General features: G+C 37.0%; 1 protein-coding gene across 4 annotated transcripts in view; it reads left to right on the top strand.

The window, feature by feature from the left end:
• LOC118185464 (DNA-binding protein RFX6-like) overlaps positions 1–27453 on the top strand; it is a 169261-nt gene that overhangs the window by 67696 nt on the left and 74112 nt on the right. For all 4 annotated transcript variants that reach the window (XR_015039520.1, XM_085811010.1, XM_085811011.1 and 1 more), the window contains exon 8: positions 16178–16255. Coding sequence is in view for 3 of the 4 variants with exons in the window: in XM_085811010.1 (XP_085667136.1) it covers positions 16178–16255 (78 nt within the window). In the remaining variant the exon portion in view is untranslated. The remainder of the gene's footprint in view (positions 1–16177; positions 16256–27453) is intronic.

Genomic DNA, 27453 nt, shown 5'->3' with positions numbered 1-27453 from the left:
TTTCTGAGGCAGTTTTAATTGTTCGCAATCGCCATTTCTTTAAAAATATCCAAAGTTTGATATTTAATATTACGCCTGATCACTCAAATCTGTTGCTTCGACTGATGAAAGAAAAAAAGAAAATTTATTTCTTGCTTTCAAAGTTTATTTTTATTATTCCAATCTTTCGTTTATTTGGTGAAATTTTACTTAAATTTTTAAATCTAATAATTATTGTTGTTCCAAAACTCTGTCTTATAACTTTTCCTCGGAGAATTTTTACGTATTTAATCAGTTTTAAAAAACAGACCAACCAACTGACTATTCAACTAACTACCTTTCCATTTCTCGTCCTTGGATTTATCTACTATAACTGGTTACTGAATATTGTACTAACTGCTGAAATTTTGATAAAATGTTCCACCCATATCTACCACTCTATTGAAAATTTTAATGAAATAAAGAAAGAGATGTTAATTTATCAAGCAAGTATTTTTCGTAGTCTACAGAAATTTATAGTATTGAGCAATTATTGTCCAGATATCCATCCGATGTGATGGACGTCTGGACAATAACTGCATCCACAAACTGCTATCTCAGTGCCATAAATTGCTTTAGACTACGAAAAATACCTGCTTATTCAAGAGTAGATTCTCGCCCTCGGGTGTTGGTGTTTTTTAACACCATTTCTTACCGAATTACCACAAAAAGGCTATTGGTAAGTATATATATATTTATATGAAAAGATTCCAAGAAACCGTAGGCCTGCAGCAAAATGGAGGTTCAAGGCTCAAAGTGACATTAATGCGTTATTTAGCATATTATGTCTGCTGCATTCTTAGCTTGTTGAGGACAGCGATCCTGGAAACACATTTAATCTAGACACTTACCTAAACTAAATTTATTAGAATCGTTATTTTGCCTTGAGCACTGATTTGCAGAATTGAACATATTCTTGTCAGCTATAAATTTACCAAACAAAGAGTTAGATTATTTCATTATTAATCGGGTAGCTGAGAAAACCCTTTTTTTTTTTTTTTTTAAACTTTGAGGGAAGGGGGGGGATCAGAAGACACTTATTGCAACCATACCTGTCTTATGTTTTAAAATTAAAAAATATATTGTCAAATACACATAGCATTTAAAGAGGAAAAAGAGACAAATTTTAGATAAACCTTCAAAATTTTCATTCAGGAGGTTGCCCCTTCAAAAGTTCTGTTTTTAACCTTTGAATTCATTTTTAAGACAGGTCCAAAATATGGCACTCATCTGTTGGGCACGCAGTAACGGATTTATGAAATAAAGCCCCATTTCCATTTAAACGCGTTGCGTGTGTGGTTCTCCAATCAGCGAATGAACTGATTTTTGTAGTAATGATATCTATGATGAGGTGACGGAAGACGGACTGAATGGAGTTGAACTGTGATTAACTTCTATCCGTTATGTCTACGGAAGCGTTGGGGGTCACGTGATGAAAAGAGAAGCAATCAAAATGTATCAGAAAAATATATATATATATATATAAAGAAATAAAATAGAGAAATAAATGGCGCAGAAGCAGCGATGGACTTCCACCTTCTTTCCTTGAAGGAAAGAATATTTTGTTAAATATTAGTTGTTCCTAAACGTAAAAAATACGACATTATAGAGGGAAATCGCCGTACTGAAAAAGACAGCAATCGACTGAATTTAGATTAAAAGAAAGAAAAAGATAACGGCATCCACAGTATTAGTTTGCACAAAGCAGTAATTAGCGTTAAGAAATTCAGATATAAAAAATATAATTCAAGTGCAATGAATTAGCAAAATTTTTCTTGAGACTTATTTTTCTACAACTATATCTTAGTCCTAGTTCTGTATACACATTTATTTTTAAAGAAAATGGACTTCTGACTATTTCAGACTGCTATAGCAAATGTGATACGGCATTAGCAGAATTTCATTCTTTCTTTTCTTCTTAAACGGATGCAAAGTTAATAACGTGCTTTAGAAAATAAATTTATTAGTGTTTTAAATATTCTATTTCATTAAAAATAATTTTAAATTTTTAAATTTTCTATTTATAAATAGACTTTTTGTTTACAGATCTTTTATTTTGAATACATTTTTTAGAGGTCAGTCTAACTTAAACAACACTGTAAAAATCTATTTTTAGGCTATGCATTAGAAGCTCAAAAACAAACTGTGGTGAATTTGTTTAGGTGAGAGCACATTCAAATCGCACCAAAAATTTAGTTTTAAACCTTAGTTGTCTATGTAAGCCAAATCTGAAAAAGCTATTACTTTTATGACGAGAGCGTGGAAGTAAAGCAACAGAGTGGTAGACTTTTGGTGTTCGAGAGTACGAATCTCGAACTCTTTTTTTTTTTTTTTTTTTTTCCCACTCTGTCTGCAATTTTCTCAACTCTGTTTTCTAACCTGATAAAGGGTATATTTTCGTTTTATAATTTATTTATATTTTTATTTATTTATTTTAATTTCTTCCTTTAAGGATTTATTTAAAAAATTATAACATAACCAGAATTTAAAGCATACTGCTTATGTAATTCGTGATTTCGTTTTATGTGAATATGCACATATATATGCAATGTCTTTGCAATGGTTTTTTTATATTGTACAGAATGTATTTTTAAATCACTGCATTAACACTTGTGAGTATTTATTATGCTCAGATGTTCCTTTAAAAAAAACATAGAAAAAGGGAAAAAAAGTTTCTCTTATAACTCCTCCTGCAAAAATGGTTATGAATTTAAAATTTATAAATTAAAAATAATATTTTACGTGCTATGCATAAAATATAACTACGGTAGTGCATTTTAAAACGTAAACGAGATTTTTAATAAAATATCCAGGTATGACTCTGAAAAAATATTGATGCTAAAATTTTACGCTGCATATTCTTCCTTTGATTTCAAATTTACAGCATTAATTTTGGGTTTGAGTAATTATCACTAAAATATGATGTTACATATTACCTTCCTCTCTTAAAATTTAGGCATATTTTTAGAGTATACAATCAATTCTATCCATTGAAAAGCATATAAAATTTTATGCACGTATTGCTAACCTTTCTCTACAACAGATCTGCATTTTTAAAGTATGAGCTATTTTTAAACTCAGAGATTATTAATATGCATTATAACTTGCTAGTCTAAAAACTGGTTATAGCCTTTACTTTCACAACTCATAAGCAGCAATAAATTTTACCAAACATGGAAATTATGTATCTCAAGATTCCGAATCCCGTAAGTTAAATATACAGACATTTGGTGACAGTAAATGAGATTGATCACCGAATTTCCGTTAGCGCAGACCCAAGTAGTAGCATGAACGGTCGTCTGTCTGCACATAATTTTCTCCCAATAACGCTTCGCCTTTATACCACATTAATAGAAACGAGGCTTAAGGGACCCTATTGACCTGGAGACATTTGGGACCCTTCATCTTAAAAGAAAGGGTTATATTTACTGCAGTCAAACTTCGCTATAACGAGCGTCAAGGAAACGAAAGTTTGGTGCCTTAGTTCGATATGATAAAAAAAAATGCGTTATCTCACAAAAATGTGTAAAAGCATAGCGGTTGTTTAGAAAGAAAGAACGAAAGGTAGAGAGAAAGATTTAAAAAAAAAAAAAGCATTATAAAGTGTTTTTTTGCTGTCATAATCGCCGTGGATGATTTCAAAAGTCAGAAATGGAGAAGTTCTGGAAAAAATTGTAAAAATAAAAAAAAAAGGACTTAAGTTTTGTTATATCCGATTTTCATGCGTTTGGAATTTCTCTACAACTATATAAAATAAGTGTATAAGATATTGGATGGGGCCAAAACTTCGTTCGCTATATCCGGGGTTCGTTATAAACCGAGACCGCAACAGAAAGTTATTTCTTTAAACTAATCGGCCTTAATTTGGAGACCTTTTCGAGAGCGCTCATAGTTCCGACACGCATCCCCCTCCGTCCTATACATAAATGTCTTCAAATGGCGCATAGTTATCTAATTGTGTCTAATTACGTTTATATATTTTTAGAATTGCTTAATATAATTTAGAGACTAAACATTAAAGGATTAGTTAAAAACAATGAGCAATTTTGAAAGAAAATGTAATTCTTTGTTTTTAACAAGGTTAAAAGAAACAAAGGACTTTATAAGGGAAGGGAATATTGTTTTGCATTAAGTTTGAACTTTGTGAATAATTCTTCAATTATATGCAATTCTTGATTTTTTTAAACTAACACCATAGAAAAACTAAAGATTCCAGTTTATTTGAATTGGTCCACAAGTGGATAAAACTGTCGGTTCGAGCCCGATTTGAATTCCTCTGGAAAGAGTTAACTGGATAGGCATTTTCCTTGTTTTTCCTAGGTATAATATGGAAATGAGCCAGTTTCGTGTTTCATGAAGATGTCGCTCTTTTAGGATGTTAACCCTTGTGTGCTTCGCTGTAATAGGCTGAACAAGCAAATAAGCAATACTCAAGAATTTAAAACCTTCGGATTAATGTGAGAAACTATTATTTCCTTTACAGCTTCTCCGAACATGTGCGGTCATTATGTGCATCACGTAATCTCCTTATACGATCACGTGTAGTATTTTATTTAATTATGTCTTTGTGAGAGTCTTTTATGAATTCAAATTTCCTTTCATATGAAATGTTAATTATTTTCTTGGGATATTACTTTAAGTAAGCAAGCAATATTTATCATCAAAATAATTGTATAACGGCTTATAAAGGTGACAAAGGGGACGAAAGATTAAGAGGCTAAAGCAAAGAAAAAGTATCCAAGGAAGGAAAACTTCCCTAAGCGTAATGTAAAACCGGTTTGACTATTGCGCCGCTGTATCGCGGAGGGACTAATTCACCTCACCAGGTCTTGTCTCCAAATCGCCATGTGTACAGGGTATTGAGGAATACGATACAAATTCGAAGAACTGTAGGATTCATCCTCGAAGGACGAAAAGTTTCGGGATAATTTAAACCCAGAATTTTGTAGATTTTGTTAGTGAAAATAAATAATCCATTAATTAATCGACTTGCACGGATCACTAATTTGATTTAAGTAGATACGGTGGAGAAAAATGGTATTACAGAATTCTGTACGCTGGACGAATATTACCTTCGACCCTCGACACAGACTTGATAACTCTTTTGAACATGCGCAAAAAATATTCAGGTTGTATCTGCTTCAATACTGGTTCGACAGCTATTTCTCACATACGCAAAATGATATTGAGGCTGGATGAATACACTTACTACCAATAAGTATTTGGAAACCTACGCAAATGACGATATCTGCGGTCCTAAGGTACGTCACGGACTCCTCCGGTATATATCGTGTAAGAAACAGGATCGGCTTTAGTCGCATGCAAGATGCCTCGCAGTTCGGAGCTCTCTGATTTCGAGAAAGGTATAATTATCGGGTATCACAAATGTGGCCGATCCTTAAGGGACATATCTAGCGATCTGAAGTACCCAAAATCGACAGTGGCCTATGTGATTAAGAAGTGGAAGGTGAGCGGTGATTGTCGGAATGTGCCCCGAGTCCGCAGACCAACGAAACTGAGAGATAGAGACCGACGAGAGCTGTGCAGAGAAATTCGGAAGAACCGCACCCAACCGATGGCCCTCATCCGCAAGGAGTTTCAACAGGCATCCGGGAGTATTGTTTCAATGAATACCATCCGTAAGGAAACACATCTGCTTGGTTTTCATGGTCGTGCTGCTGCCCATAAGCCTTTGATCACAAAGTTCAACCTCGCTGCTCGGTTAATGTGGTGCAAAGCACATCGAAATTGGACCGTAGATAAGTGGAAACTTGTTCTTTGGAGTGACGAATCAAGGTTCACCCTTTACAGTTCGGATGGCAGGGTCTGGGTCTGGCGTCTATCTGGAGAACGTCTCCTGCCAGAATACATTGTGCAAACAGTCAAGTTTGGCGGAGGTGGAATTATGGTCTGGGGCTGTTTCTCCTGGTATGGGCTGGGACCCTTGGTCCCCATTCATGGTAAGCTCAACTCCGATGCCTACTGCACTATTTTGGGTGACAATGTGCTTCCTACGTTGTGGCAGTTTTACGGGTTGGACCCCTGTTATTTTCAAGACGACAATGCCAGTTGTCATGCTCCGACGTTAACCAAGGCTTGGTAGGATGCCAATGGAGTTCATCGAATGGACTGGCCTGCCCAGAGTCCAGACCTGAACCCTATCGAGAACCTCTGGGACGAGTTGCATCGTCGAATTCAGGAGTGCACTACCCGTGAAAAATCGGTGAAGGAACTTCTATGTCTTCTTCAAGCCGAGTGGAAGAAAATACCACTAGCTGTCAAACAAAGACTTGTGGAAAGTATGCCCCGGAGGGTCCACGCTGTAATTACCTCTCGTGGAGGCTCTACCAACTATTGATTTTGAATAAAGTTAGTTTTTCTTTTCTATCACAGGTGTCCAAATACTTATTGGTAGTCAGTGTAGCCTCCGTTTTCCTCTACTGTCTGATGGAGCCACTTCTGCTTTCGCGAAGCTATCAATTTTAACATACATATCCTTTGGCTAAAGGCTACACAAAAGGTAGTCTACTCCGAAGAAATAAAGGAGAATATCCTACGCAAGACTACAAGAAACATTAAAAATATAGCAGGAACGATAGTATGGCGCCCGCGAAGCCAGCCAGTGCTCTCAAATTTGAAAGAGTTGAATTACTTAAATTCGCCACTGATGAACTCTTTTGCGACGAAGTAAAGTTGTGTACTCTTGTGACTTCTGACAACTCTGGCAACGCGATTATTTTGCACCCCACTTCTGATTCGACCACTGATGGCGTCACGAGCAAGCCTCCACTAAAAACTTCGAAAAACCCAGAAAACGTGAGCAAATAAATCAACCAACTATTCTGCGGCAGTAGGCAATGGAATGGAGAATCAAAAAGACGGTCGACTTCCGTGTCGCAAGTATCTACCAATAGATTTAAGATGGATTGCCACTTAAACCAAATTCTGAAAAACCACGGCAAATTTCCCAGCTATTTGCAGAGAATTCGTTTAAAAATAAATAAATAAATAAAATTCGCCTGCAGTACAACTGGAGAATTAACGACTGCATCTCGGTATATCAAGACTTGTCCGTGCCTATCACGAGAAAACAAATTCTCTTTCCGGTATATTCATCGTCATCAGAAATTCTAGCCAAATCTCCACGCAGGCCTGACACGTTTATCATGGACATACGTTTATCATGAAGAAAGCTTTAGAAACAATATTTCATAAACGATGTATAAAGTCCACTTTAACAACCACCATTATTTTAAATGCCTGATAAAACCAGAGTACCCTTGGTCATTAAATCTTGTAAATACTGTACATAGTTTTTTTTTTTTTTTTTTTTTTTTTTTTTTTTATATCCTTTTTCATTTTTGTACTGTAAATTTGAATAAAGTTAGGATCAGTTGGATGAGATATGAAAATAAAACAATTTGATGGTAAGGTATAAAAGTCCACCGAGTCTTTCAGTAGGAATGGAACGTGGTGTGATGTGCCATTTTTACGAAAAGAGTTTTAGCTGAAAGGTACTCTGCTTTAAAACTTGGATCGAAAGACCTCATTATTAATAGCAAACTAATTATCGGACTTTTTCTCTTCTTGTTTAACAAGGAGTCGCCTAATAAGTGCCGAGTGTGAATTCACGCTCACTACCAATCATACCCAACCAGTCCGAAACCATAATCAGTTGGCTTTTTCTGCCCAAGAAAGAAGCGAGTCAAGAGTCTTTAACTATATTTGTTTATTAGCAGCAGTAAAGATTGAATTTGATCGATTGTCTTCGAAAATTGTATAAAATAAGAAATTTGCAACATAAGGTATTAGAATAATTATTTACAACAAATTTCGAAGTTGATTGCAGGTAAATCAAAATTTGTAAAAAATAATGTTCAAAATATAAACACTATGTTACGCAACAAGTAACTCATGAAACGATGAAATGCCCTTTAATTAATTAAAGAAAAGAATACAGCTCAAAATAGTTTTAATTCCTCGTTTTCGTGGCGTGGAAATTCTCCGATTTTACTTTGCGCTGAGTCATAATTTACTTGTGACAGGCGTATGAAAGCGATTTTGGTCTTACATCGCGAAAACATGAAAGTAAACAAGTAAAAGTTATTCGGGAAGTGTAAACGGATTTTATCAGCGGAAGTCGTATCCTACGAGTACAGCAGCTGCAAAATAGCGTTGATTTACAGCTTTCACCCAAATTTATTACCATTTCTCTGGAAGTTTTTGTGTTGCGGTTTATCACTGACATTGTATTGGGGAATATTTCATTAGTCACGATATGGGGAGAAAATGGAGAACTGACTGCTCTGAAAAAACTGCAGAATATCACTTAAGTAAGCAAATTAAAGCATTTTTTTGCTTCATTATTAGGACTTAATGATTAAAATTAGAAGAACAAACCCCTAGTAATCTCGGGAGAAAAATTAATTGGAGGGGGGAGAGGAAGAGAAAATTATATAAATGTAAAAAAAAAAAAAATCAAGTTATAAAAAATTTGAAAGGTTCCAGAATTTAATGGTCGTCGAAAAGGGTTTGTTAAGGTTTTCTACACTCTTCCTGTGCTCACAGTATACCAGCCTGCTCTTGCACTCACTTCTGCTACTTAGTCCAGAAGGGCTATTAGTCTAAGGTGACCAGACGTCCCTCCTTTGGCGGGACAGTCCCGATTTTTAACAATTTATCCCGCGATATTTTAAAGAAGTCCCAATTTTTGGAAGCACGACAAAATATATTCTTATAGCTACATATACACTACGCTCGTTGAAAAAGAATCTTCAACAATTTGGCTAGAGTTTGTACACAATCAAGTAGCTTTCTTTCAAAATGCTATAAAACTTATTGCAGGTGACAAAGTTTCGGTAATCGAAGTAGCAAATGAAGTTAATTATTTAAAATTTCAGTGTCAAGAGCAGTTAGAAAATAATTTTCTTCCGTTAACTTTCCGTAATAGTATGAACCAGATAGAAGAACGAGATGCAATAAATTGTGCAGATATCATGAATCACATTAAAAAGTTCTATAGTAACTGCATAGATTATTTAGAAGATTGGAAGGTACGTTACAATGACACTAAACATTTATTTTCATTAGGTTACATTAAAACAAGAACTTAATTGGAATGATGACGAAAACCATTCGATCATATTACTCAAAATTTCCCATATAGCAATATTTCCTAAAATGATCTTTTTAATGAGGTACCATTATTAAAAAATATATTGATAAGGAAAAGGTTAAATCTTGGGCATCAGCAAAAGTCTCACAAGAGAACAAATGGTTAGAAATAGTATTTCATCATTTTGAAACAAACCATGTTCTCTACAATAATGCACTAAAAATTGTGGAATACGCTCTGTCCTTACCAGGAACTAATGCTGCGACTGAACGCGTTTTTTTCTAAGGTAAATAAAGTATGGATATCAGAAAAATCACAATTAAGTGTTGACACTTTAAAAGCCATTTTATATGTAAAATATAATTCAACTAATTATTGTGAAAAGCTTCATGACCTTTTAAACAACGACAGCAATTTAATAAAACAAATTTTCACTCAAATGAGAAACATGTAAAATAATAGAATAATACTATACATAATTTTTTAAAGTATAATATTTGTAACTTGCACTTATTTTGAAATTTTAAAAAAATATATTGCAATGCTATTTTTGCATTCTATGAAAATTTTAATTGCTCCATGTAGACCAAATTTTTAATCAAGAACCACCCCATGGTGTCCCACTTTAACACTATTACTCAAAACGGCATTGCGGCAATCGCTATAAATGGCTGTATCACTTTTCAAATTGTTGCCACCGAATATTATCGTTCTCTATTATATTTAAAGAAATTAAATAATGAAGAAGTTGAATGAAATGTATGTATGTTTCTCGCAATGTGAAAAAGCAGCGATACCTAGAACATCAAATTTTGAATAACGTAGTCTTCCACTTGAATAGGGCACCTGGAAGACCGAATCTTAAGTTCCGAATTTGTTTTACAATCTATTTCGTATTTTTTAAACTTTAACGAATTTTTTATTAAGAAACTCAACGATTTCAAAGCAAGTAGTGGCAACGCACTATACGGAATAAAATATTTTTATCTGTAGCCCGGGACGCGCGAGACTGTCTATCGGAAATTCTAAAGATGTGTAGTTTTTAACCATTTTTATTCCACACGGGCGTTAGCCCAAATGCTCTCGAAATGTGTATGTATGTGTAAATGAAAAACAAAAACAAAACAAAAAACAAAACAAAACAAAAACAAACAAAAAAAAAAAAACACGCTTTTGGGCGTAATATAAAAACTCAAAGCTTTCAGATTTTATTATTATTATGGTTATTGTCTTTTTAGCTTTATTACAAGGGGTGATCAAATGAAAAAGTACGAAACGACGTAAACACGTAACAATTAAATATTTGCATATTCTGCCATAGGAGAACGTAGCGAGACATCTCGGGATGCGATTGGAGTCTCTGACTGAGATCGATGCATGCGCGGGTGGCCCGCATGCACAGGAGAGAGCAGAGGCTCTTATCAAAAGCGGCGTCCAAATGATGCGGCAGTGCGAATGAGGACAGGATGGCGTTCGCGTTGCAAAATTCGATGACTGAGGAGCAGCGAGGTGTTATCCGATTTCTGACAGCGGAAGGTGAGAAACCGGCAGCTATTCATCGCCGGATAGTGACAGTTTACGGGGAGAAATGTGTCTCTGGCAAGTCTGTGCCCGTTTTCCAGAAAATGGAGTGCCCGTTTTCGTGAAGGCCGTGAGAGTGTGTGTGATAATCCGAGACAAGGCCAGTTGACAGTTGACAGTTGAGAGCAGAGTCTGGACACCCGTGCGGGGCAAACATTGTCATCACGAGCGATCTCATCGACAAGGTGGATGACCTAGTGAGAAGTGATCGGCGTGTCACATTGCGAATGTTGGCGGTGAAGGTGGATGTCAGCTATGGAAACGTGTGGGCAATTGTTCAGGACAGGTTGCGATATCGGAAGGTGTGTGCCGCTTGGGTTCCGAAACAGCTCACCGACCAGCAAAAGGAACTGCGTATGGGGCTAGCACTGCAACATCTGTTTCGGTATCAGGAAGACCCCGCTTTCATGGAGCGGATCGTCACAGGTGATGACACCTGGTGCCATCACTACGAGCCAGAGACAAAACGGGACAGCATGCAGTGTAAGCATGCGTCGTCACCTCCCCCTAGAATGTTCAAAGCCGTGCCGTCAGCAGGCAATGTGTTGCTCACAGTCTTTTTCGACGTTCAAGGTACGCTACTTGTGGAATTCCTCGAGCACAGAAAAACCATTAACTCCGATGTGTACTGTGAGACACTTCGACGCCTAAGCAGGTCCATCAAGAACAAAAGACCGGAGCTGCTAACGGAGGGTGTGGTTCTGCTCCATGATAACGCGCGTCTACACGTCTCCAGAGTCACACACATGGAACTGGCCAAGTTCAAATGGGAGACGTCGGACCATCCGCTCTACAGTCCGGACATGTCGCCCTGCGATTTCCATGTGTTTGGTCCACTGAAGAAACACCTGAAAGGGAAACGCTTCAACTCAGACGACGTACTCAAGGACGCTGAAGGAGTGGGTCTCGTCACGGCCACAGGAATTCTGGGAACAAGGAATCCTGCGGCTTGTTCATCAGTGGGATCATTTTGCTCAGGCCTATGGTGTATATATTGAATAAAGTCTACATTTGGACCCACCTTGTCGTTTCGTACCTTTTTCATTTGATGACCCCTTGTATTAAGCATCGTTTTCTTCACATTTACGCCACATACCGTTCAACTACAAAATCACAAAATTGTTTAAAAGCTGTATAGCAACATATGTTTAGAATTTCCGTTGCAGTGTTAAGTGTTGCATACACGTTTGTATATTTATTTGTCTTTTCTCAGTTTATCATACGAATGTTCCAATCTTCTTATTAAGTTCTTATTAATCTTCTTATTATTTCTTATTATTCTTCTTATTAATCTTCTTATTATTTTTTTATTAACTTTATTTATTAAATATCACGCTGCTCGCACGTGTGCCTCATTAAATTTAATTTAACAGCAAAATCACAAAATATTTAAAAACATTTTATTCCGTACAGTGAGCCCTTATTTTGATTTCTAATTCGTTCAAGGATATCTTGACCGATTGAGTAGAATTCATATATAAATTCATTTTTTCTGAATAGATTGTATTTCAAAAGGAGAGATTTGTTCTATAAGTACTGAAGTTTTCCCGCTTGTTTTGATCTTCCCATGACAGTCTAGCGTCAATTTTACTAACTGCTGAAACAAATGTTGCCTTAATATCTGAATAAGCTGCTTGTATTGCGATTCAGTTGTACAGAAAACGTATCGGCGGACTCTCTCTGGGATTACGATTACCCTCAAAAACTCAGAAATACTGTAGCCGGATTCATGTGGGCTTCCACTGAACTTAAGTTCACTTACGATTATTTTTATCTGTTTGATGGTGTAGTGTATTTGATTATGGCAAAGCACTCGAGGGCTACCTGCCTAAGGGAAGAGACGCCTTCGTGGAGGACTTCTTAAGAGAAACTGGCTCATATACACGTTACACATGGGAAAAAGCCACGAAAACGCTATGCAGCCAGCCTGTTCGCGGAATTCGAACCTCGGACCGAACTACCAGTGTTTAACGACTTTACCGCTCAGCCGCTGGTGGGATGTTTTATTTTTATCTGTCTACACTGCTCATTTTAGCAGTGGTATTAATTATTCACTTGAAAATGCTTTGATTAGTTTTTAAACTTATAACAAGCAATTCTGCTATTAGAAATACAACAAGTAATGAATTTTTAACGAATATTAATTGAAGCATTTTCCAGAGTTTCTGATTTGGTATTTCATATTTGGTAGAGTTGCATTTTTATCGATTTTAACTCCAAGCAGTTTAACTAAAGAGTAAGCATGATGTAAATAAATTTTTTGCTATGTTAATCTCTTTTTAGAGTATCCCGTTACTTAAAATAACAAAACGATGATTAAAATTAGGAGGGGGAAGCAAACTTAGACTGGTGTAGTTGAAACACGTTCTATCGATTTCGCAGGGCATCAAAAAGCTAAAAATAATTTTATCTCGCTAATCTCTAATGATTCCGAAATTAACATAGTTAAGTTCAAATTCTACAGCAGATTTATTTTTATTAATTGATTATGGCGGCGCACACAATGGCATCCGCCATAAGGATGAATGCCCGGTGAAGGACTTTATAAGGGAAACTGGCTCATATCGACGTTACACATGGGAAACTCACAAAAATGCCCATGCAGCTAACCTGTTTGCCGGGATTCGAAACCCGGACCCAACTATAGTTCGACCGCCTCATCCGCGACCATGAGCGCAAACATGCGTGCCCCATTCGGACCGAATTATTCTCAAAATAGGGTCGAAGGATGGAGACTTTCTTTTCCTCCAGCATATCTCTTTCCTGAGAAGAGAAGACCTTTTCACGTCGCAGCAAATAATACCGCCCCTTTTGGACGAGTCTATGTGTTTTGGCAGAATGCCAACCAGGGTTGCGCTTCAGACGGTCGAACTATACCAGCGTTAGCGAATTTACTCTTCGGCCGTTGGTGAGCCTTATCTACAGCAGCTTAGGACTGCTTTTTCGCCTATCTCAAACATATCGGAGTGTTTTTCTTCCAGTTTGTTAATTGTAATTTTTACACCAAACTTGATAAGTTATACAGATTTGAAGATGAACTGAGGTAATATACTGGACTGGTATTTCTTTATTCATTCTAAGCAGATATTATTAAGGCTTGTTGAACACATTCCTTCTCAATGTTATTATTTACTACTTACCAGCTACTGAAGAAAACAGTCTGGAAAGTTATCCAATATATTTACTTGGTTTGATTTAGTTTATGTGACTACGGCAAAGCCCCAAGAGCTATCTGCCTAATGGAGGGTGCCTTCGTGGGGGACCTATCTAACCGTTAGATTCATTAAAAGTGAAGGTTTTTTTTTTTTTTTTTTTTTAATCTTTCGCCGTTTTAAAGATATTATTTAATTTAAATAAATATTTGTTTTTCGATAATTTAAGCATATAATATATATATATTTATAATTAAAGGGGAATACTCCTTGAATTAAATCTACTTCGTCGATAGCACATGATTCACAATAGAATAATATCACACATATTATAGAAATAACGCACTCTTTAAAATTCACTCTTTATTTACCATAGCAACAATATAGCGCTAGGTTCACTTAAGAGCGTATAAAGTATTTCTCCTGCATTCTTAGCATGCCTTCGTGGTGTAATAGTCAGCTCGTAACTGAAAGGTTGATGGTTTGAGTCGCGGCGAGGGCAATCCTCATTTTTCATCTCTCCTGTTTTCAAAATAACCTAATGTCTCTACAGTGGCTCCCAAACTAATAAAAGGGGGCGGATGATAATTCTCCACCACCAGGATTTGGCGATTGTCCTTCTTAGCATGCTTTCGTGGTATAGTAGTCAACACACTCAGCTCGTATTCGAGAGGTCCGTGGTTCGAGTCCCGGCAAGTGCACAAAAATTATGTGATCTAATCGTTGTCTCATGTTTTATTCAAATACTCTAATAAATCTCAAACGATGTATAGAAGTAATTAAACAAATAAAAGAGAAACAGTTTCTCACAGACATTCAGCGCTGCTTCTATTGCACATGCGCTACTCGTAAATGTCCTACTTGGTCGGCGACAGGCTGGCGACACTATTTTCTGCTCATACAAAATACTCCTGTTAAAATTCTTGTATTTCTAATTAAATTGAGAAAGCTAATAAAGAATTACAATTTGAAGTTTAAAACATTTTTAAATTCCTAACTGTAAGTAATATTTAATTTTTTTAAATTAAAAACAATTATAGAAAATTTTTTGCAAGTATTAAATCGTAAAAGTTAATTGTAAGTTAAAAAAATCGGCATGGAAAAATTGCTTTACTAGCAATGGCCAATAGTAGAGGATATGCATAAAATTGTGAAAAAAATTGTCAATGATGATTAAAGTCATATAAAGAAAATTACTTAAAAATGAACAATTGAAAGAATAATGAACAAATACTGACTCTTGAGAGCTTATTTCGCACCCTCTTCAACTGTTCAGACATCGTGTTTTGTCCTTAACATGATGCAAATCGAAAATAGACATGAAATTAAATGTAAATATTTAATTCCCCAAATTTAACAAAACCATATGTATATCGAGAATTCCCCTACACGATCTAAATGTTTAAAATTATTTGGAATGAAAAACTTTATCTAAATGTATCAAAAACTTTAAGAACAAACGTAAGTAGCGAATTCATGAAAAGAGTAAAACATGTAAAAATGTGAAAACAAAACATTATTATGTAAACGTATATAAAAGAAGTATACGATTCTTAATAGTCCTTACTTACATATGATTATTTATTAATATATATATATATATATATATATATATATATATATGGGATGTATCAGCTTTTGTCCAGAATAAATAGATAGTTGAAGAAATATAGATGTAGTCGTAGCTTAAATTATCAGACGATAAGTTTAAAAAACAGGATCCATTTATTATTATTCAGGAGAAATAGCAGTTACAAAATCAGATATCCGGAGTAAATAAAAAGAATTACTAATAACTTTTTGTATGAAGTTTACTGCATCGTTGCATTAAAGAAAAGCCCCGATATTCTTTTGCGAGACCTTTTATAGTCTCTGGAAAGGCGGAGCTTCCAAGAAATGACGTCAGCCTCGTCAGCCAAGCCAGTTCGCTTTAAATATTTTCAGAGCATTCTATAACTGTACGTGTAGAAAAGGCGGGAAAAACAACTTGACTAAGGGGCTGTGGATTTAATTCCACGCACTTTCAAATAAGAGACCGTCGCCATTAAAAAATGAAAAGAACATACAATTAGAATTTTAAGTGTATTCTTGACTATGGAATTTTATTATTACATATATAGATATAAAATATAAACAGATTATTTATTAAACGCTTTTTAATTAACTGTAAGTCAAATTTGATTTATTTTAACTCTGCGAGTAACTTTGCTTGAATAATTGAATGTTTGTTAAGAATAAGAATTGTTTTAGTAACAGAAAAGTATTTTTAAAATTATGAATAATAACATACTTTTGCACCTGAATTTTGTAGATGAAAGTTTTCCTTGTAATGTACAAAACTCATTGCCAATGTCTCGTGGATGTAGCAATCAGTGGAAATTTCGAAGAAGTAAGTAGTTTAAAATTATTAATACCTGTTCTGAGAAATTTAAAACTGCAGAACTCGTTTTCTGCTCTTTCCATTTAAATTATGCATTTCTGTAAGACACTAACTAAACTGTAATTTTTTAAAAAAATTTAAAGTACTTCATATTCATATATTTGAAATTATCACATACAGAGTAGTCCAAAATTATTGAGCGCATTTCCCATTTGTATTGAGTGCCGTAAACAGCTTATTTACACAGTTATTTGTTAACGTAAACAGTTTATTTGAACGTTATTTAACGTTTAAAATTTTTTTGAGTAAAACTGTTTTAAATTGTCTTTCCAAGAAAATAATAAGAATGTACGCACCTCATTTTGTTATTTTTTTCATATGCAATGCGCTCAAGAATTTTGGACCACCCTTTATATAGCTATATCTGTTAATATATCCATCTCTTGCTGAAAACACCACAGTTTGAAGCTTTTCAATCGGATAGCAAGTTATGAGAATGAATGCGGGATTCATGGTGCCTTACATAACGATAGTATCTATTTCGCAGCAGCATTCATTACATGAATCTACCATTATGCGGCATGTCATAGTTTACTTACATGGGAAATGTACAGCATCACAAAATTGCCCGCTGGTCCAAAATCACAAAATGTCATAATATAAATTTCAGAGAACGTTATAAACACTACCGAAGTTAGAAAGGCTAAATATTAAAAAATTACTTCATTTAAATTTCATTCTAAAATTTATGAGTTAAACATATTTACATACACTGTGGACGTATAGAATCTCACAGATTTTTAGATCAGTGTAGTCTGAATCTTGCCCTGAAAGATCGAAGACTCTCTTGTTCTTTATTTCCTTGCACAATTGCCTTTGGTTTTCTTAAATTCAACCAGGTTTAAGAACTCGTCTAAATTCATAGCCAACCAGCGGTTGAGCACTGAGACAGCTAAACTCTAAATAGTTAGACCCGGCTTCAAATTCCAATGAACGGTCGGCTGGATCTGCGTTTGGGGACTTTTCCTATGAATAAGATGAATATGAGCCAGTTTCTGTTAAAAACTTCCGAACGAACACATCCTTCTTCTTACGCACAGCCAGTATTTGTCAGTATTCAAATTAAACCAATTCAGTTCAGTTTGTTCAACTCAGCTTACTAGGATGCGACTGCTTGACTGTTACCTCTATTTCTCCTATCTCGAATATGTGGCATAATACACGGCATATGTGGCAAATATTACAGACCCTTGCTTACTCGGATAAGACTTTTTAAGGAAATACAATTTTTCCATGGACTTAAAAAAAAAAAAAAAAAATTGCATTCTGCCTCTGAAAACATAGCCCAGTTTGGAATTACAAATGAAGGAGTTAAATCCGTCCACTAAATATTAGCTCAAGATGCTATAACAGTACCAGCAAGAATGTGAATTTCCGGTACGCGCGCCATAATAGAATATTCCAAAAACTGTAGCAGCCGGAAAGGAGCACTGGTAGCCTCGGCACTCCTCGACCTATCGACTGCCGTCATCCCGGTGACATAAGTGATAAAGCGGAAGTCTTTAGGAAAGTCGAAGTGATTGAAGCATGTACTCCAGTGATCTGCGTTAAAGGAATAAGAATAAGTAGTCCTGTAATCTCTATGTCTTCGGATATCTTAATATCGGAATTATTGAAGAATGAAGAGAGCAATGAAGAGCAATGAATTAAATAAGCAATGAAGAGAGGAGTCTTTCAGAACGTGTCATTCGAGAATTTCAAGATGTTTTCTCCTGCGTATCTTCTGACGTATGTGGAACTAATTGGGCACAGCATAAAACTGATACGAGAGATCAAACTCCAATCAACATTCATGATTTATACCGATCGCTAAACAAGAAGAGGTAGGAAAACTTCTGGAGGACATGCGAGAAAGCAGTTATCGAGCCTTCAGCAAGTCCTTCGCCCTCTCCTATCATCCTGGTGAGAAAGAAAGAAGGTTCGACTAGATTTTGTTTTGACTATCGTCAGTTGAATGACGTCAGGAAAAACGAAAGTTACTCTTTTCCTAGAATTGATGAGATTCTGACATTCTTTCTGGAAGAGAGTGGCTTGATAAAAGAGGGGATATTGGTAGGTAGAAAACACCCTGATGAGCAAGAAAGATGGCATTTACTGTCGCAGGTGACAGGTGACGGAGGACGGGTGCCTGTTTACCTGGTGTCTAATATAGGTAAACAGGCATATACCCCGCGTCCTCCACTGTGTAGAGGCAACAACTCCCTGGAGCCCCATGAGGCCGCCCCGGGAGTTTATTAGGATCTTAAAAGTTAACATGGCCATACAAGGGCTAGACTACATGTAGTACATTGTAAGAACGTGAGACAACTGATGGTTATGGTTACAGAGGTAGAACAAAATAAGACATAAACATAAAACATAAATGGAAACATATAAAGAAAAACATAAAGAAACACATAAAGCACTAAAAACACAAAAAGGTACACTAAGATACACTAAAATCCACGTAACTAAATAAACACCGAACACACATAGATAAACACGATGCAGACAATTAAATAATGTGGACACATAAAAACAAAACACTTGATGATGTTATGAGAAGCATAATAGCACGTAATTATTTAAACAGCGCGTGTGATACTGAGAGGACACTCAATAAGGCACGCATATATACGTGAAGCAATGTGATGACAGTAGTTCATGAAGCCATGATAATAATAGTACGCACAAGAAAACGCGTAGATATACAAGATGCAGAGTAAGGACTAAGGTACATGATACAATGATATACAGGATGCAATATAATGGTAATAGTACATGATGCAATAAAGTTAGTAATTCACATAACAGGTAATAGTACACACATGTGAGCATACAAAGATACGTGTTACAGCATAGTGACAAGAGTACTTGACGTAATGGTGCTAATAGTTCCCACTGTACGATGCAGTACACACATATATGCAGAACGTATACTCGATGACAAATAGTACACATATAAACGATGCAGACGATTAAATGATGCAGACACATGAAGAAAATAAACATTAATATGGTGCACATAAAAATTATGAGACTCATAGTAGCATACAGTTGATGATAAGGCACGCGTGACTTGATAGTAACACACAATTGTCCATTAATATATACGTGATGTAATGTGATGATGGTGATACATGATGCGAAGATACTAATAGTACACTGAGCGGTTAATAGTGCACACGATAAGACATGCAAATATACATGTTGTGGTGTACTTATTGACCACATGATGCTAAAACGACAATAGTGCACAAACAAAACTTGCGTGTAGACAAGATGCAGACAATTAAATGATGCAGATAAACATTAGTATGGTACACTTAATGATATTAACGATGCATAATAGCACATGGTTGATGATTGATAGCTGAAGATATGTCACCCGTGGTACAAGGTACACACAAAGACGTATAATAGCATATGGTTGATGATAGATGGCTGAAGATATGACATCCGTGACACTGATTGTACACACAGTAAAGCATAGATACACATGATGCAATTGGCTGACTAAAGTACATAATGAATTGCTGAAAAAAAGTACATGAAGAATTGTTGAGAACAGAACACTTGACAAGACATGCAAGAACACATGTTGCTGACAAATGCATGCTTCAGACTCAGAGAGGGGCTTCATATTAAGTAGGCTGACAAAGGTCTTGCCCTAATGCCGTTATTGCCTTCAGAATGCGGCAGATTTTATTTGTCGTGGTCTTATTTTTGATAGTGAAGCGGTAGAATGCCTCTTCATTGCTGGATGGTGTAGGCAGGTGGTACTGCGACGTAAGTGGGCATTGGTAGATATAATGGTCGGGTGTGCCTTCGTTGCCACACACACATACATTTGTAGTTGAGATTCCGTGCCTACAGAAGTAAGTAGGGAAAGGGCCATGTCCGGAGATGTAGTGTGACAATGGCGCAATTCCTATAGTACGGTCAGTGGACACTTTTGAGAAGAACATATAAGTTCTGCTGCCTGTGTCACTTTGGTCCCACTCTGATTGCCATATGCCGGCAGCTTCATCCTTGAGTAGACGTTTGAGGAGGCGATGGAACGTACAGCTCTTGCGCTGCAATGTTGTTAGCTGCCTCCTTCGCAAGCTGGTCTCCTTCGTTACCAAGGATGCCTGCGTGGGCTTTGACCCATTTTATGGAGATCTCGCGGGAGCTGTTGAGCCTTAGCATCTGTTGCAAATTCATAATAATTTGCGACGTGTGCATATGGTTCTGGATGGCGTACAATGTAGATGCGCTATCCGAGAAGATGGTTGCATTATTAATACCGGTGTCTTCTATTATATGCTGAACTGCTGCTATGAGAGCGAGCGCTTCTGCCTGGAAGACGCTGTTGGAGTCAGCTAGGTGGCCCTTCCATTCATGAGTCGTAATGTGATTCTCAAATTGCACAAAAGCGCATCCGACTCCATTTTCGAACTTGGAGCCATCAGTGAAAATATAGGCTTTGTTGTCATTAGCCATGTTTGCTGGAGGCTCTGTAGAAATAGTCACTCCAACTCCCTTGCCTTTAAGGGCTGGGTGTGTTTGAAGGACATCTCGAGGGTGTTCAAAAGTGATCGGACAGAGAGTCCTGCCATTCAAGGTGGCGTCCCGTCGTAAGTGAATTAGCCTAGTGTAGACGGCTTCTGCCTGTGCCTTGATATGTAGGGGTAGAAGGCCTGCCAGGATCAATGCAGAACTCGTTGCTGTAGTCCGGTATGCTCTACAGATGTTCAGCGCGAAAGGTAGTTGTATGGCAGAAAGTTGCCTGATTTTTCTTGCCCCCATAGGGTGGGCCCAGATGGCAGCAGCGTAAAGGGCAACTCTCTCAGCAACCGTTGTATAGAGTATCTCAAAATATGAGCATTCTGGCCCCAATTATGACCTTGAAATTGCCTGGTCTTTGTGGCTATAGCCGTTGTGCGGCGCCGGATTTCTTGAAGGTGCGGTATCCACGTTAACCTCGGGTCCCAGGTGAGACCGAGGTACTTGAGGCTGCGCACGATCTTGATATTTCTTCCACCTAATTTAATACAGGGGCGTCTGGTGGGGTTAACTCCAGGTCTGGGAATTATGAGGGTTGATGTCTTATCGTAGGACACATTTAGTCTGAGCTTCTGGCAAAGGTCGGTGAAGATTTTGCAGACTTCCGTACCATGCCTTTCCAGTTCGTCACGGGTCCGGCCTTGAACAATGAGAGCTGCGTCGTCAGCATAAGCCACTATAGTAGTGTGCAGCGGCCAGGTGGTTTTTAAAACAGCATTAAATGTTAGGTTCCATAACAATGGCCCAGCACAAGAGCCCTGAGGGCAGCCTCTAACTTGCGACTTTGTAGTGATACCATTGTTGTTGGAGATTAGCAGGGTCCGGTCGTGCAGATAGTTGTTGAGAACTTTATAGATGTTCGCAGGGCATTTGACATCTCTGAGGGCCTGTTTAATTGCAGGCCACCAGAGGGTGTCAAAGGCACTCTCCAAGTCTATTGAAATAAATGCCGTATGAAGCTTAAGAGATCTATTGTTCTGAACACATTCAAGGATGGTGTGCAGTGCATGCGTTGTAGAGTAGCCTGCGCGAAATCCAAACTGACGGTGACTCAGGTAGTGGTTGCGATGTAAATGGTGGCTAAGGCGGTTGATCAGCAGCTTCTCATAAATTTTTCCTAAGGATGACAATAGGCAGATTGGCCGGTAAGATCTGGGGTTGGTCGGGTCCTTATTCTTTTTAAGGAACAGGACAACTTGTCCCTTTTTGAAGATTGCGGGGAAGATTTCCGCCTGCAAGAGCTTGTAGAAAAGAAGGGTGAAAAAACCGGGTCGAGCTTTGTAAGCCACTTTAATGAGTGCGTAATCAAGGCCGTCTGGTCCGGAGGCCTTTTTGACAGGCAGGTGTTTAAAGATTTGCTTAACTTCTCTGTTGTTAAAAAGGTAATCATCAAAGGTGTCTGGGATGCTTTCGTCATTGCGCATGTTCCGCTGCTCTGGTGTGTCATCTTCCGGGCAGTCGGCTATAAAAATGGCATCCAGAAGAGCACGATCAGTATCTGCTGCAAGGTTGTCCGATGCGCTTTGTGGTGAAGGGAGAGCATGGATTTGAGCCGGCTGGAATACTTTCTGGGTTGCGATTTTGTGCAAATACGGCAAAATGCCATATGGCAAAATGCCAAATGGGTTATTGTTGCCTTCATACGGCAAAATGCCAAATGGGTTATTGTTGCTGGTACAAAAAGCCCTCCAGCTGGATACTTTCGCTTGCAGAATACTCCGTTTATAATTTGCACGTTTCCTTCTGTATGCTGCAAGAGTGTGAGCTCAGTTGTTTTCGTCAAGGTTAGTGCGAAGGCGTCGGCGAAGAGCTCTACATTTTTGCCTCTGTTGACGAAGGCTCCTGTTCCACCATGAAATGCCCTGTATTTTTTTCGCTGTGCGAAAAGGCAGGATTTGCTGTCAGTCATGGTGCAAATGATCCAGCAGTTGCTCCGTGAAGGTTTCCAGATCATCTGGGGTATTGCATTGCTGTAAGCGTTGTTCTTTCTGAGTGAGGCGATTAGCAAAAACTCGCGAGAGAGTACGGATCTTGCATGCTGGAAGTTTAAACCGTCTTATGATTCAGATAGTGGTATCCAAATTAATTTCAAAGTGGATGTAATTGTGGTCAGAGCAGCTTTTTTTATTTAAAACTGACCAGAATTGCAAGTAATTGCTCATGTCTTCCGTGGAGATGGTAAGGTCTGGCCACCCGATATTATATGAATTATCGAATGTTGGTGGGGCATTGGGAGTATTGTGCAGATGCAAATGATTGGTTGTAAGAAAGTCTTCTAGGTGCTGCCCTTTGGGGTTCGTGGTGGAGTAGCCCTAGTTGACATTATGGGCGTTAAAATCGCCACATATTATTTGAGGGAGTTTGGGGCATGTTCTTTTGGTCTCGCTTATGAAGTCTAGGGTGGCTTGAATGTCTTCTTGTGGTGACGAATACAGTGAAGTGAGCAGGAATTGAGAGTTATTGAAGATAACCAGGATGACTACATAGTCTCGATGCAGATGAACCACTTGTGGCGTCCAGAGGGGGTTACAACACACAATGGCAGCACGTGGGGCTTGGTCTCTTCCTGTGCTGCAGAGTTGAAAGATTTTCCACGCATAAGGAAGTGCAGCTACACGACCTTTCATAGTGTAGGGCTTTTGTGTGAGACAGAAATCTATATTGCGATCTATGGCATGTTGTATGACTTGTGCGGTAGCAGCCTCCGCCCTTTGGAGGTTAATTTGGACACATTTGATAGAGACTTGTTGTGTAGGAGGTACATTAACTGAAGAGGAAACGATCGGACCATGATGTGCACTGGTGCTTGTTGGAGGCAGTGGCTCATCTTCAAATTCAATCTGGGTAGACGTCTGTCGTAAATCTGCCGTAAATTTAATCTGGTTAGACGTAGGTCGTGCTGCGCCTGATGCGCTCAACGTATTTGGCATATGTAGGACATTTTGTGTCGTAGGCTGGGTGTCCACTGTACAGTCTGCCGTTGGTACGATGGTTAAAATCTGCACAGTTGATGCAGGTGGGGGCTCTTGCTGTGCAGTCTCTTGTGAGGTGACTTCTTGAACAGTAGACGCAGTACATATTGTTCCTGCACTCCTGTTGTGTATGGCCGAATTCTTGGCATCGGAAGCAGCATCTTGTGTTAAAGAACTCTGCAATCCGATGCGCTCGCCAGCCAATGAAAATTTTTGAAGACTGCATGAGTTGCAAGAAGGCCGCTGGGCTGCATTCAATAACCCATTTGACGCCATTGGATCTATCCTTTAGGCGATATAGGACCTTTGCCTGTTGTTTGGAAAGATGGAATCGGAGCCTAGGACTTTCTCTAAGTCCTCTTTTGTTATGTCCGGAGAGACGCTATGCATAGCGACTCTGGGGATTCTTGTGCTAGGTAACCTTGTCTTAAATATTTCAGAGGCCTTTTTACTTTGGAGGGAGCTCATGAGCTTGGTGAGATCTTCTTTGGAGTGACAATCAACCGCTAGTCCTTCTTTTGAAATGGATCTTACAGAGGAGACCTTTATTCCCAGTTGGGAGAGGGGAAATTACTGTCGCACAATTGCTCTGACCACTACGTAAATTTAACTGTATCCTGTTTGATGTAATTGCAACTGTGTGTGCCTTCAAGCAATTTCGAGAAATCGAAGGTACGAGAAATTTCTGGGGGGTGGGTGGGACGGAGCAAAACTATATAAGACCGGAGAGAGCATCAGTTTAGTTAAGTTCAGGATTTAGTTCAGAGTTTAGCTCAGAGTACTGACATATCATTGTCTGAATTTATGCGTTTTAATCTTTTTATGTTGTCTTATGTTTAACGTTCTTAGTGATTTGAAGTGGTCACTACTGATCGTGCTCTGTGATACTGAAAAGAGCTGTACGGGTACTTTTGTGAAAAGTTCCAAAACTGTAAAGTGTTTCTTTTGGGAAAATAAAATTTTATAAAGATATCATCGGTTCTGTGTACATTCAATTCATTGCAAACATGTACCCACGTAATAATATGTTTTTACTTTGTAGTGTAGGACGTTAGTAATACATAACAGTTTGTAAAAAAGGTAAGGATTGCTGCTTTAAAACTACTATACTGATCTAACTAAAACTGCTATATTGACTTAAAACTGCTATAATGATAATTTACTTGCTACGTAAGGAATTTAATATAAACTATGTTTGTTGGCATCTCTCAACAAAAAAACATATGAATAAAAATTTGAAAGTTTCTGACAAGAAAAATATGAAAGTTTAAAAGCAATGTCTTCCTAATAATTTTGTATTATAATTTCACAGATTTTAACTGAAATTGTTAATTGGTAGAAAGTGTTTTGATATAAATTTGGAATTTCCGAATTAATCAACAAGTCGTCCTCTCATGAAACAAGGAAATGCGTATCTCTTGTAAGAGTCCCTCATCCTTTGCTGTTGCCAACTGCAAAATTTTATTCTGTTCTGCAATCAAAATTAATTTTGAACTGCCTAAATTAAAATAAGAAATCTGATGTATACACCACATGACTTCCTTGTACGGAATATTAAATTATACGCATTTTTTCTTGCATTTCATTTAACTTATTAGATTGAATAAAACCTACTTCGCCGACAGCGCATAAACCACAATAGAATAAATGCATTCTTTAAAATTCATTTTGTTTACAATAGCGACACTCTGGCGCTAGGTTTACTTAACAGTACTATATTTCGATCATATTATAACTCAGAATGCACAAAATTTATATCATTTAAAGAATTATCTAATCGTTGCCACATGTTCTATTCAAATACTATAACAAAGCTAAGAACAATGTATAAAAGAAATTAAGCAAACAAAACGAAAAAGAAACAGTTTTTCACAGGCGATTGAGTATTGCTCATTCAATTAATTCAGTTTTCACTTCGCGACAAGGCAAAAATACTTAAAAACTCAAAATATCTGTATAAAAAATTACGAAGTAAATCTTAAATACTTATTTCCTCGAAAAAATTCCAGAAAGGATTAAGCATGATTTAATTCGCAATAATAAATGAAGGCGTTATTTTTGTGTTGCGAAGCTTAGTCTCTCTAGATTGGCAACAAATCTACAATTCTGCTGTTCCAAATGTAAACAAATATGTCCGCCATGTTATTTAAAACTCAACCGCACTTAAACAGCTTTTAAATTGTTGATAATTGTACAAATATTGCTTCCAGAATTACAAAAGGCATAAAAACTTTAACCGGAAGATAAAAACAACATAATTAAATCATTTTTAAAGCAAAAAATGTACAATTTACAAACATATAAGAGTAAAGAAACTGAGATTACTGAACCGGGTATAACAGAGTGGATATATTTATAAATATATTTATATACGTTTGGCGCGGCCGATTGAAACCAAAATACGAGGTGCACATCTACATGTTATAGTAGTCTTATATACAAAATTTCAACGTTCTGAGGCTACTCGTTTCTGAGTTATGCGAGATACGTACGTACGCACGCACGTATGTACATACGTTCGTACAGACGCCACGAAAAATTCTCTTCAGAATTCATTTTAAAACAGTTTTTTAGTTTTTTTGGAGGAAAAGAGTCTTTTATTCTGTCCTTACGTATAGATATCACGCAAAAACATCGTTAAATTGCATTCGAAAGCGATCAAAGTGGATATTTTCGTTGAAATATGCTGCCTGAAGCTTTTCGCGATTACATACTTCGTACAAGAAAGTAAAAAAAACAACTACTGAATTTATTGACTTAGATTTGAAAGCTAAGTTATAACTTTCAAAGTCGAAATATAATTAGTTGATGAATGAGATACTATCTGCGATTTTAGTAAAATTAAATTCTGCAAAGCATAAAGTATAATAGTATTTCATGTACAGAAAGGTTTGAAGTTTATTGCACATATGAACGAGATATTAAGCTTTAATTACACAGGCTGCCAATTATTTTTCATTGTGACCTAAACTCTGCTATTTTTTTTTAAATATAAATCGCAGCACTTAAGTACCACTGCTATTGGATAACAATATAAAATGAAAAACATTATTTTTAGATTTTCCTTATTATTCGGGTAAAAAAAATCCATTATGGGAAAGTTTTGATGTCTGGTTAAGAAAATTTAGCTAAATTTATCATTGACTGAATTTGCTACCTTTTGTAAGCATTTTTAACAAGCTGAGTGAAAAAATTATATTGATGAAGATGGGTATTTTTGCTGAAGAATGTTGATGTTTTAAATTTCATCTTAAATCCCCGATATATTTTTAGCAGCAGACCAGTTTTAGAATTCAAAGTAAATGCAAATTCTTTTTTTTTTCTTTCGGTTCGTGTTCTTTTAATTTGTATTGCTATTCTGAGTTTTACTTTATATAACAAATTAAAATATATTTCTGTAAATGGAATCGAAAAGCAAACTTAATTTAGTAAAATCCCAGTATACGGTATGGCCTTGGGTCGATTTTGAAAACTGTAACCAACACTAAAATGACGCATTTGAAACCACCCGATTCAGGATGAATCTCCAAAAGTCGCCAAATCCCGTGTGTACAGTAAACTAGGATCAGACGCTTAATTTTATATAAATTTAAAGCGTATTTATGTCTATCCCTACAAGCATATTTGCAGGTTAAGCGGTATTTGTAG

The sequence above is a fragment of the Stegodyphus dumicola genome, chromosome 2, assembly GCF_044657685.1.
Source record: "Stegodyphus dumicola isolate Sdum_Otavi_A_Nest chromosome 2, ASM4465768v1".
Taxonomy (NCBI): Eukaryota; Metazoa; Arthropoda; class Arachnida; order Araneae; family Eresidae; genus Stegodyphus; species Stegodyphus dumicola.
Note: the sequence above shows the minus strand (reverse complement) of the source record. Positions and strands in the feature narration are given on the sequence as shown.